We start from the raw sequence: 12,500 nt of genomic DNA, 5'->3' as shown, positions 1-12,500 counted from the left end.
CTCACGCTTTACACTGCATCCCACGCTTTATACTGCATCTCACACTTTATACTGCATCTCACACTTTATTCCACTGCATCTCACGCTTTACACTGCATCTCACGCTTTACACTGCATCTCACGCTTTACACTGCATCTCACACTTTATTCCACTGCATCCCACGCTTTACACTGCATCCCACACTTTATTCCACTGCATCCCAACGCTTTACACTGCATCTCACGCTTTACACTGCATCTCACACTTTATTCCACTGCATCTCACGCTTTACACTGCATCTCACACTTTATTCCACTGCATCCACGCTTTACACTGCATCCCACACTTTATTCCACTGCATCCCACGCTTTACACTGCATCTCACGCTTTATACTGCATCTCACACTTTATTCCACTGCATCCCACGCTTTACACTGCATCTCACACTTTATTCCACTGCATCCCACGCTTTACACTGCATCTCACACTTTATTCCACTGCATCCCACGCTTTACACTGCATCTCACACTTTATTCCACTGCATCCCACGCTTTACACTGCATCTCACGCTTTACACTGCATCTCACGCTTTATTCCACTGCATACCACGCTTTATTCCACTGCATCTCACGCTTTACACTGCATCCCATGCTTTATTCCACTGCATCCCACGCTTTACACTGCATCTCACGCTTTACACTGCATCTCACGCTTTACACTGCATCTCACGCTTTATTCCACTGCATCCCACGCTTTACACTGCATCTCACGCTTTATTCCACTGCATCCCACGCTTTACACAGCATCTCACGCTTTATTCCACTGCATCCCACGCTTTACACTGCATCTCACGCTTTACACTGCATCTCACACTTTATTCCACTGCATCCCACGCTTTACACTGCATCTCACGCTTTATACTGCATCTCACACTTTATTCCACTGCATCCCACGCTTTACACTGCATCTCACGCTTTACACTGCATCTCACGCTTTATTCCACTGCATCCCACGCTTTACACTGCATCTCACACTTTATTCCACTGCATCCCATGCTTTACACTGCATCTCACACTTTATTCCACTGCATCCCACGCTTTACACTGCATCTCACGCTTTATACCACTGCATCCCACGCTTTATTCCACTGCATCTCACGCTTTACACTGCATCCCACACTTTACACTGCATCTCACGCTTTACACTGCATCCCACGCTTTATACTGCATCCCACGCTTTATACTGCATCTCACACTTTATTCCACTGCATCCCACGCTTTATACTGCATCTCACGCTTTATTCCACTGCATCCCACGCTTTACACTGCATCCCACGCTTTACACGGCATCTCACGCTTTACACGGCATCTCACGCTTTACACGGCATCCCACGCTTTACAATGCATCCCACGCTTTACTCCACTGCATCCCACACTTTACACCACGCTTTACACCACTGCATCCCACGCTTTACACCACTGCATCCCACGCTTTACACCACTGCATCCTGCATCCCACGCTTTACTCCACTGCATTCCACGCTTTACTCCACTGCATCCCACGCTTTACACCACTGCATCCCACACTTTACACTGCATCTCATGCTTTACTCCACTGCATCCCACGCTTTACACCACTGCATCTCATGTTTTACTCCACTGCATCCCACCCTTTACACCACTGAATCCCACACTTTACACTGCATCCCACGCTTTACACGGCATCTCACGCTTTACACGGCATCTCACGCTTTACACGGCATCCCACGCTTTACAATGCATCCCACGCTTTACTCCACTGCATCCCACACTTTACACCACGCTTTACACCACTGCATCCCACGCTTTACACCACTGCATCCCACGCTTTAGACCACTGCATCCTGCATCCCACGCTTTACTCCACTGCATTCCACGCTTTACTCCACTGCATCCCACGCTTTACACCACTGCATCCCACACTTTACACTGCATCTCATGCTTTACTCCACTGCATCCCACGCTTTACACCACTGCATCTCATGTTTTACTCCACTGCATCCCACCCTTTACACCACTGAATCCCACACTATACACTGCATCCCACGCTTTACACTGCATCTCACGCTTTACTCCACTGCATCCCACACTTTCCACTGCATCCCACGCTTTACTCCACACATCCCACGCTTTACACCACTGCATCTCATGTTTTACTCCACTGCATCCCACCCTTTACACCACTGCATCCCACACTTTACACTGCATCTCACGTTTACTCCACTGCATCTCATGTTTTACTCCACTGCATCCCACCCTTTACACCACTGCATCCCACGCTTTACACTGCATCTCACGCTTTACTCCACTGCATCCCACCCTTTACACCACTGAATCCCACACTTTACACTGCATCTCACGCTTTACTCCACTGCATCCCACGCTTTACACAGCATCTCACGCTTTACTCCACTGCATCCCACGCTTTACACCACTGCATCCCACGCTTTACACCACTGCATCCCACGCTTTACTCCACTGCATCCCACCCTTTACACCACTGCATCCCACGCTTTACACCACTGCATCCCACACTTTACACCACTGCATCCCACGCTTTACTCCACTGCATCCCACGCTTTACACCACTGCATCCCACGCTTTACACTGCATCACACGCTTTACTCCACTGCATCCCGCTTTACACCACTGCATCCCACGCTTTACACCACTGCACCCCACGCTTTACACCACTGCTTTCCACACTTTGCACTGCACTTGGTGATGTAAGGCTTGGATGCAGCTGCTTGGTCATGGAAACCCATTCCATGAAGCTCTACACACTGTTCTTGAGCTAATCTGAAGGCCACACAAAGTTTGGAGGTCTGTAGCTATTGACTCTGCAGAAAGTTGGCGAATTCTGCGCACTGTGTTCCTCAGCATGCACTGACCCGCTCTGGGATTTATGTGGCTGAGTTGCTGTTGTTCCCAATTGCTTCCACTTTCCATATTGCTTCCACTTCTATATTATCTTACTCAAATATATTCTTAACCATATTTTGGTTCTGAATCTTTACCCTTAAAACTGACAACTAATGAAGTAAAACTCGTAGAGGAAGAGCAGCTGACAGGTGAAGGTGAGCGAGAGGACAGCAGTTATTAGTGTGTCCATCAAACACCTCCTCAGGCTGACAGACAGGGGAGAGAGAGAGAGAGAGAGAGAGAGAGAGAGAGAGAGAGAGAGTGTGTGTGTGTGTGTGTGTGTGTGTGTGAGAGAGAGAGAGAGAGAGAGAGAGAGAGAGAGAGAGAGAGAGACAGGTACCTCTGCTGCTGTTCTCCATTGTGTACAGGTAATCCATGTAGAACGCCCCGTATCGCTGAAGCCCCGCCTGCTCCGTGAACATCTCCTGCGAACAGACACACACTGAACCTTCACTGACCAGAGCCATCGCTACACACACACACACACTTCTAAAAACTCCACACACAATAACAGTGTTTACAGCAGTACTGCAACTGTTTATGATTAGAAACAACAGATTATCTGCACCATTACACCGGAAACATCATGATCTGCTTTGATGGAATATATTTACATTGACATTTATTTATTTGGCAGAAGCTTTTATCCACTCACACACACACACAGCCGTACCCTGTGAAGGTTTCCATCCAGTATGAACTCTGCACGGACTCCGTTGTTCTCAGGGCTGCGGTAGTCAAACAGTGAGTTGGTGAGGTACGTCATGCCTTTAGCGCTCAGCGTGTCGCCGCAGCGGAAGAACACGGCATCCTACAGCAAACACACACTCAACATCACGGCATCCTACGGCAAACACACACTCAATATCACGGCGCAAACACACACTCAACATCACGGAGCAAACACACTCAACATCGCGGCGCAAACACACACTCAACATCGCGGCGCAAACACACACTCACCATCACGGCACAAACACACACATAGCGGTGCAAACACACACTCAACATCGTGGCGCGAACACACACTCAAAACCTCATGGCAGCAATCCCACACTCAAACAAACACTCAACATCACGCCGCAAACACAAACTCGACATCGCATCAGCAAACACACACTCAACATCAGAGCATGATTCGGATGGAGGTTTGAGGCTGTGTGTGAGTGTGTGTGTGTGTGACTAACTTCCTCTTTTCTGTTCATGTTCTCTTCAAAATCACGAACGCCCATAATGCCCTTCAGACACACGGCACGACAACCCACGACTCCTACCTGACAGTCGAAGAATGGCTCGCCCATCATCAGAGCCTGAAACACACACACACTCAGTGAGCGCATGAGGGGATCTGGAGCAGGCGATGTGCTCGTGTGTGTGTGTGTGTGTCTCTCACCTCCACTGTGATTCCCTCCTGCTCCACACTCAGAACCTCCCGGGACTTCAGCTTCTGCGGACTGTAGTAACTGCTCTCAGAGCAACTCTCCGTGAGCTACAGACAAAACCAGACACGATTTAAAGGAGTAGTTCACTTTAAAATGAACATCACCCCATGATTTACTCTCCCTCAAGCCATCCTAGGTGTATATGACTTTCTGAATTTCGGAGTCATTTCTGAGTGTTTCTCTCACCTTAAAGGTGAGTGAGGCTTTAGTGCAGTAGAAGCCGACAGACACTACAGGGTCTCTGGGGGACTTGTGCAGGGGCCGGGCAGAACCCGCCTCCGTGGACTCCGTGTAGAAGCCAGACTCGCTCTCACCCTCCTCATCCTCTGCGCTCACGATGGCCGGGACGAAGGACCAGGCCCACGACATCCAGCCCTGATCTTCATCCTCGCCCTGATAGTACTGACCCGTCAGAGACGCTTCGGAGGAGTCCATCAGATCTGCAGGAGACAGTGGGAATCAGACTGGAACCAGACGCTTCTCACGAGTTCCTGACATGTTTTAAAAGGGACATATCATGAAGATCTGACTTTTCCTGTGTGTAAGTGCTATAATCGGGTCCCCTGTGCTTCTACCGACACAGAAAACCTGAAAAGTGAAACCCAGTAACTGTGTTCTGGTGAGCCTTTCTCTGCAAACATGTCAAAAAATAAGCCAATCAGATTTCGCTCTCCTTCTGACGTATGAAGAGGATCTTATTATAATATTACCGGCCCTTAATCTGCACGTTTACACACACCAGCCGACATTTGGTTCCACAAGCGACGACAGAGACCAGTTCTATCGCAATGATAAAGATCCAGCAAAGCCTGAAACTGTTCTGTGGTTGAGCACAGACGAGCACTGAACACTATTGACCAGAACATGTCACCGCTGTCTTATAAACACCTCAGGAACTGTGGACGCTTGTGGAGAAGTTAATCATGATGATGAGATGATCAATGTAACTCCACAACAACTACAGAAATGTCTCCACTAACATTCAGAAGCTCTTCCTGAGTCTCTCCGTAAGGCTGCACTCACTACTGGTTATTCTGGGATTCTGGATGAGTGAGATTGGCCTGTTTTGTTATTGCCGGAGTTTCTGAAGCTCGTGTAAAGACTCCGCCCTCTTCTGAACGGAGGCGGAGCTAAAGCTCATTTGCATTTAAAGGGACACAAACAAAAACTGAGTGTTTCTACTCTCACCCAAAAAGGGGCAAATTTGACAAGCTATAATAAATGATCTGGGGGGATTTTGAGCTGAAATTGAGCTGAAAAGCACACAGACACCAGTGAAAATAGGCATAATATGTCATCTTTAATTAAATCTCTCACTCAGTCTTTGTTTCTCTTTGTTTTGAGACCTAAAGTCAGGTCATGTCAGCTTTATTTCTATAGCGCTTTGTAAAGACTGTTTTAAAGCAGCATCACAGTAATAAACACGAAAATAACAGAATCAATGATGCAAACCCACATTCACATGAACAGGTGAAGAGAGACACAGAGACAGACGCTCAGTTCATGTCATTCAAAGAGATGCACTGGATAGAGTTGATCTGTGTGTTTCTATAGCCTCAGAAACACACCAACACAAACTGAATGAGAAATGCTGAGCAGTGCTCGTCTCACTCACCGGAGACGCTCTCTCGAAGTGAGCCACTCTCTTCTCTCTCGCCCTCTCGATGGACACCCATCTCTCCGTAATACAGCGCAACACCCAACTCCATCAGCCGGATGAACATGGGCAGCTGCTGGTCCGTCAGAGAGAGTTTCAGACTCTCCACCATCGTGTGAACCTTAACACACACACACACAAGGAAACAACAGTGACGCACGAGGTGAACGCAAACGCCATCCTGACACACCACAGATACACTCTCTTACTTTAATGACGGCAGGGATTTTGGCATTGATGTTGTCGTAGGTGAAATGAAGACGAGTTCTGAAGGAACATTTGTAGAGCAGAGGGTCCTGATAAAACTCGATCTTCCCACTTGCATTACGTTTATCCAAACACACGGTGCAGTCAGAAAAATTTATAACCTTCCTCAGGACCAGTTCAGGAGCTACAGAGAGAGACAGAAACAGAAACAGAGACAGAGAGACAGACAGAGATACAGACAGATTGAGAGAGAGACAGAGAGACAGACAGACAGAGAGAGAGAGAGACAGAGAGAGAGAGAGACACAGACAGAGAGAGAGAGAGAGAGAGAGACAGACAGACAGAGAGACAGACAGTGAATGTTGAGTGTCAGCAGCTCATCAGGTTTAAGAGGAGTTTTGAGTATGTTAAACATTAAAGTTTGTTGAAATAATGAAATTGAAATTATCGCCATTCCTTCACATGCATTTCATTTCTGGAATTCAAAGGAAAGTTTATAAAGCAGAACTAAACTAAAGCCCTAAAATCCCAACATGCCTGATCCCATTCCATCCAGACCCAACCAGCCCTACAACACCACAAACAGGCCAACACTAACCCATTAAAACACCCTGAACCCACTCAGCATTAACCAATCCCCCAAACTCACCCAGCACTAACCACCCCCCCAAAATCACCCAGCACTAACCACCCCCCCAAACTCAACCAGCACTAACCACCCCCCAAACTCACCCAGAACTAACCAACCCCCCAAAATCACCCAGCACTAACCACCCCCCCAAACTCAACCAGCACTAACCAACCCCACAAACTCACCCAGCACTAACCAATCCCCCAAACTCAACCAGCACTAACCACCCCCCCAAACTCAACCAGCACTAACCAACCCCCCAAACTCACCCAGCACTAACCAACCCCCCCAAACTCAACCAGCACTAACCAACCCCACAAACTCACCCAGCACTAACCAACCCCACAAACTCACCCAGCACTAACCAACCCCCCAAACTCACCCAGCACTAACCAACCCCCCAAACTCAACCAGCACTAACCAATCCCCCAAACTCAACCAGCACTAACCAATCCCCCAAACTCAACCAGCACTAACCAACCCCCCAAACTCACCCAGCACTAACCGACAGCCCGAACTCAACCAGCACTAACCGACAGCCCGAACTCAACCAGCACTAACCAACCCCCCAAACTCACCCAGCACTAACCGACAGCCCGAACTCAACCAGCACTAACCCCCCAAACTCAACTCGTACTAACCAACCCCCCAAACTAAACCAGCACTAACCAACCCCCCAAACTCAGCCAGCACTAACCAACCCCCCCCCCAAACTCACCCAGCACTAACCAACCCCCCAAACTCAACCAGCACTAACCAACCCCCCAAACTCAACCAGCACTAACCAACCCCCCAAACTCAACCAGCACTAACCAACCCCCAAACTCACCCAGCACTAACCAACCCCCCAAACTCAACCAGCACTAACCAACCCCCAAACTCACCCAGCACTACCCAACCCCCCAAACTCACCCAGCACTAACCGACCCCCCAAACTCACCCAGCACTAATCAACCCCCCAAACTCACCCAGCACTAACCAACCCCCCCAAACTCACCCAGCACTAACCAACCCCCCAAACTCACCCAGCACTAACCAACCCCCCAAACTCACCCAGCACTAACCAACCACCCAAACTCACCAAGCACTAACCGACAGCCCAAACTCAACCAGCACTAATTAACACCACAAACTCACCCAGCACTAACTGACAGCCCGAACTCAACCAGCACTAACCGACAGCCCAAACTCACCCAGCACTAACCAACCCCCCCAAACTCACCCAGCACTAACCAACCCCCCAAAACTCACCCAGCACTAACCGACAGCCCAAACTCACCCAACACTAACCAACCCCCCAAACTCACCCAGCACTAACCAACCCCCCAAACTCACCCAGCACTAACCAACCACCCAAACTCACCAAGCACTAACCGACAGCCCAAACTCAACCAGCACTAATTAACACCACAAACTCACCCAGCACTAACTGACAGCCCGAACTCAACCAGCACTAACCGACAGCCCAAACTCACCCAGCACTTACCAACCCCCCAAAACTCACCCAGCACTAACCGACAGCCCAAACTCACCCAGCACTAACCAACCCCCCCAAACTCACCCAGCACTAACTAACACTCGCCTAACACCAACCCTGCACTCATGTATATACTTGAACTCAGACTGATCACGTGAGTTTGAGGACGCTGACACTAGTGTTCCTTCATAATGTGATCAGAGCGTTTCTTTCATCATACGGTTATTGCTGTTAAACACGCGTGTGAACATGTTTTACTCACAGATGATGTCCATGAAGGCTCGGTCCCACAGCTCGTCCACCGTGTAACACTCCGCTGATGTGATGTTTACCGACAGCACAATGTCATCCTCCACATACTTCAGGATTAGGTTGTTCACCACGATATTGACGTTATTCACCACTCGGCGAATCAGACTCTGCACGTACCCTGCAGAGAGACACACAGCAGAAGGAAAACTCAAACTCTCACAAACAGCTGATGGAGACTTTTGAAAGAAGTGATTGTTGCATCATAAAAAACGCAGCATAAGATCCTGAAAAATCTAAGCATCGCCGACACTTGGTCAGCAGCATGAATAACAAAACTCTTATTCTAAAGAGTGAATTAATAAATTGTACAGAGAAAACAATCAACATGACATGATTACAACATCCCATAATAGTGCCTGAGTTCAGTGTGAGTCCTGTGCTCTCCAAACACTCTATAACTCTTTCACACAGCGCCGGCTCCCTGTTAATTACACTGGGATGTTCTAGATTTGTTGCTTCTCTCACCTGCAAAAACACAACGCTTAACAGTTCTCAGGATTAGATTAACTGCAGCAGCCATATCACAATCTCACTGGTTTAATCTATTAATTGTGCAGTGTGTGTGTGTGTGTGTGTGTGTGTGTGTGTGTGTGTGTGTGTGTGACCAGAAGCTCCAGCTGAACAGTGCTCATACTCTAAGGTCATTACTCAACAAAGTACCTAAATACTGAAAACATTACAAACCAGAGTTTCAGCAATAACATATTAAAACATCCAGCAAGGAGCGGTCATCACCGCAGGAGCGACGGCTGAGCGCTCGCGGTCCCACTCCAACTTATAAAACTTTAATGCTTTTTCCTTGTAGTCCAACTCAAATGTTTGTCTTCCTGTGCGAGTGGCGTGTGTTTTATTAATGAGCTCTGGATCATAATCCCACAAACTCAAAGCCTTGGGATCAGGTGAAGAACAAACAAGTGTTTTACAGTATCGTCCGCAGTTGTGCGTTATTTCCCGAGAGCGTCGGTCACGCGAGCGTCAGTGTGTGCGGTCGAGGGTGTGTTAAACATGCGGGTCAGCGGCGGGTCTGTGTGCGTGTGCGTGTGCGTGTGTGTGTGTGTGTGTGTGTGTGTGTATAGCACCTGCATTCACAGTCATAAACTCATTCCCTGTTAGTGCTCTCTGGATCTAATTTATCCAGCGGAGTCTTTACTTTCCCTGCGTTTCTCCATAAACTCTCTTCAGCTCCACTGCACCTGCGGCCCGTGGGGATCACAACTACACTCGTAAAATAGCTGGAAAAACCAACAGCTTTATGTGCTACTCGAGCCAAGAGTCGCTCTCAGACTCACTCACACACACTCTCAGACTCCAGCGCACTCACACACACACACACACTCAAGCGCACTCTCACACACACACTCACACACACACTCAGACTCCAGCGCACTCACACACACACTCACACACTCAGACTCCAGCGCACTCACACACACACACACACTCAAGCGCACTCTCACACACACACTCACACACACACTCAGACTCCAGCGCACTCACACACACACTCACACACTCAGACTCCAGCGCACTCACACACACACTCAAGCGCACTCTCACACACACACTCACACTCCAGCGCACTCACACACACACTCACACACTCAGACTCCAGCGCACTCACACACACACTCACACACACACTCACACACACACTCAGACTCCAGCGCACTCACACACACACTCACACACACACTCACACACACACACACACTCTCAAGCGCACTCTCACACACACACTCAGACTCCAGCGCACTCACACACACACACTCTCAGACTCCAGCACAATCACACACACACACACTCACACACACTCTCAGACTCCAGCACACTCACACACACTCACACACACTCTCAGACTCCAGCGCACTCACACACACACTCACACACTCAGACTCCAGCGCACTCACACACACACTCACACACACACACTCAAGCGCACTCTCACACACACACTCACACTCCAGCGCACTCACACACACACTCACACACTCAGACTCCAGCGCACTCACACACACACTCACACACACACTCAGACTCCAGCGCACTCACACACACACTCACACACACTCTCAGACTCCAGCACACTCACACACACACACTCACACACACTCTCAGACTCCAGCGCACTCTCACACACACTCATACTCCAGTGCACTCTCACACACACTCACACACACTCTCAGACTCCAGTGCACTCACACACACACACTCAGACTCCAGCGCACTCTCACACACACAGACTCCAGCCCACTCACACACACTCTCAGACTCCAGCGCACTCACACACACACTCTCAGACTCTCTCTTGCGTACGAACGCATCGGCCAAGGAAGAAAACACCAGACATTAAAGGGGACATATCATTAAAATCTGACTCTCTCCGTGTGTAAGTGCTATAATCGGGTCCCCGGTGCTTCTACCGACACAGAAAACCTGAAAAGTGAAACCCAGTAACTGTGTTCTGGTGAGCCTTTCTCTGCAAATATGTCAAAAAATAAGCTAATCAGATTTTGCTCTCCTTCTGACGTATGAAGAGGATCTTATTATAATATTACCGGCCCTTAATCTGCACATTTACACACACCAGCCGACATTTGGTTCCACAAGCGACGACAGAGACCAGTTCTAACGCAATGATAAAGATCCAGCAAAGCCTGAAACTGTTCTGTGGTTGAGCACAGACGAGCACTGAACACTATTGACCAGAACATGTCACCGCTGTCTTATAAACACCTCAGGAACTGTGGACACTTGTGGAGAAGTTAAACATGATGATGAGATGATCAATGTAACTCCACAACAACTACAGAAATGTCTCCACTAACATTCAGAAGCTCTTCCTGAGTCTCTCCGTAAGGCTGCACTCACTACTGGTTATTCTGGGATTCTGGATGAGTGAGATTGGCCTGTTCTGTTATTGCCAGAGTTTCTGAAGCTCGTGTAAAGACTCCGCCCTCTTCTGAACGGAGGCGGGGCTAAAGCTCATTTGCATTTAAAGGGACACACACTAAAATGGCGCGTTTTTGCTCACACACAAAAAGAGGCAAATTTGACAAGCTATAATAAATGATCTGGTATTTTGAGCTGAACTTTCACACACACATTCTGGGGACACCAGAGATTTATATTATATCTTGTGAATAATATCACAAGATGTCACCTTTAAGATGTTTTGATGCACAGGAGACGCACTAAGACGCACTCACAGACACTCAGCTCATCAGAAACGAACTCTAACCTCCTCTGCACTTAACAAATTCAATTTAACAAACTAAAACAAATCTTCTTCATCTGTATCTGAATCCCTCATGTGAAGGAATCAGTGTGATAATGAGCACAGAAATATTCTGTCCGTCGCTGGGTCTCAGTCTCAGTCTCAGTCCCAGTCCCAGTCTCAGTCGCAGTCGCAGTCTCAGTCTCAGTCTCAGTATCTGTCCCAGTCCCAGTCCCAGTCGCAGTCTCAGTCTCAGTCTCAGTCCCAGTCCCAGTCCCAGTCGCAGTCTCAGTATCTGTCCCAGTCGCAGTCTCAGTCCCAGTCGCAGTCTCAGTCCCAGTCTCAGTCGCAGTCTCAGTCTCAGTCCCAGTCCCAGTCTCAGTATCTGTCCCAGTCCCAGTCTCAGTCTCAGTCTCAGTCCCAGTCTCAGTCTCTGTCCCAGTCCCAGTCTCAGCCCCAAAGAAAACAAACAGTGCGCTGCTAGGGGTCTCTAAGGGAGGGTCCGTGGCCCTCACGCATCACTCACTCTCACGCACACACACACACACACTACCACACTCACTCACTCACGCACGCACGCACACACACACACCTGGGGGCAGGTCCGGGTCGCTGGGGTT

The 12,500-nt window shown here is 48.7% G+C and overlaps 2 protein-coding genes across 2 annotated transcripts in view; one reads left to right on the top strand and one right to left on the bottom strand.

Moving 5' to 3' along the window:
• The window catches only part of vps13b (vacuolar protein sorting 13 homolog B), a 168,592-nt gene that overhangs the window by 143,551 nt on the left and 12,541 nt on the right, over positions 1–12,500 (bottom strand). The window contains 9 exon segments of the mRNA XM_082149467.1: positions 3,281–3,365; positions 3,614–3,751; positions 4,128–4,250; positions 4,334–4,429; positions 4,569–4,822; positions 5,998–6,160; positions 6,249–6,430; positions 8,617–8,784; positions 12,473–12,500. The exon segment at positions 12,473–12,500 is cut by the window's right edge and continues 90 nt beyond it. Of these exon segments, the coding sequence (XP_082005593.1) occupies positions 3,281–3,365; positions 3,614–3,751; positions 4,128–4,250; positions 4,334–4,429; positions 4,569–4,822; positions 5,998–6,160; positions 6,249–6,430; positions 8,617–8,784; positions 12,473–12,500 (1,237 nt within the window).
• On the top strand, positions 4,830–12,463 carry LOC309483446 (uncharacterized protein). The gene is made up of 2 exons (XM_082149285.1): positions 4,830–5,556; positions 11,710–12,463. The coding sequence occupies exon 2, from the start codon at positions 11,997–11,999 to the stop codon at positions 12,372–12,374; it is 378 nt and encodes a 125-aa protein (XP_082005411.1). The 5' UTR covers positions 4,830–5,556; positions 11,710–11,996; the 3' UTR covers positions 12,375–12,463.

The sequence above is a fragment of the Leuciscus leuciscus genome (assembly GCF_965113295.1).
Source record: "Leuciscus leuciscus genome assembly, chromosome: 20".
In the NCBI taxonomy this organism is placed as follows: domain Eukaryota; kingdom Metazoa; phylum Chordata; class Actinopteri; order Cypriniformes; family Leuciscidae; genus Leuciscus; species Leuciscus leuciscus.
Note: the sequence above shows the minus strand (reverse complement) of the source record. Positions and strands in the feature narration are given on the sequence as shown.

Bases quoted from the DNA above. Each gene is read 5' to 3' on its own strand.
- LOC309483446 (XM_082149285.1), top strand. From the start codon at position 11,997: ATGAGCACAGAAATATTCTGTCCGTCGCTGGGTCTCAGTCTCAGTCTC.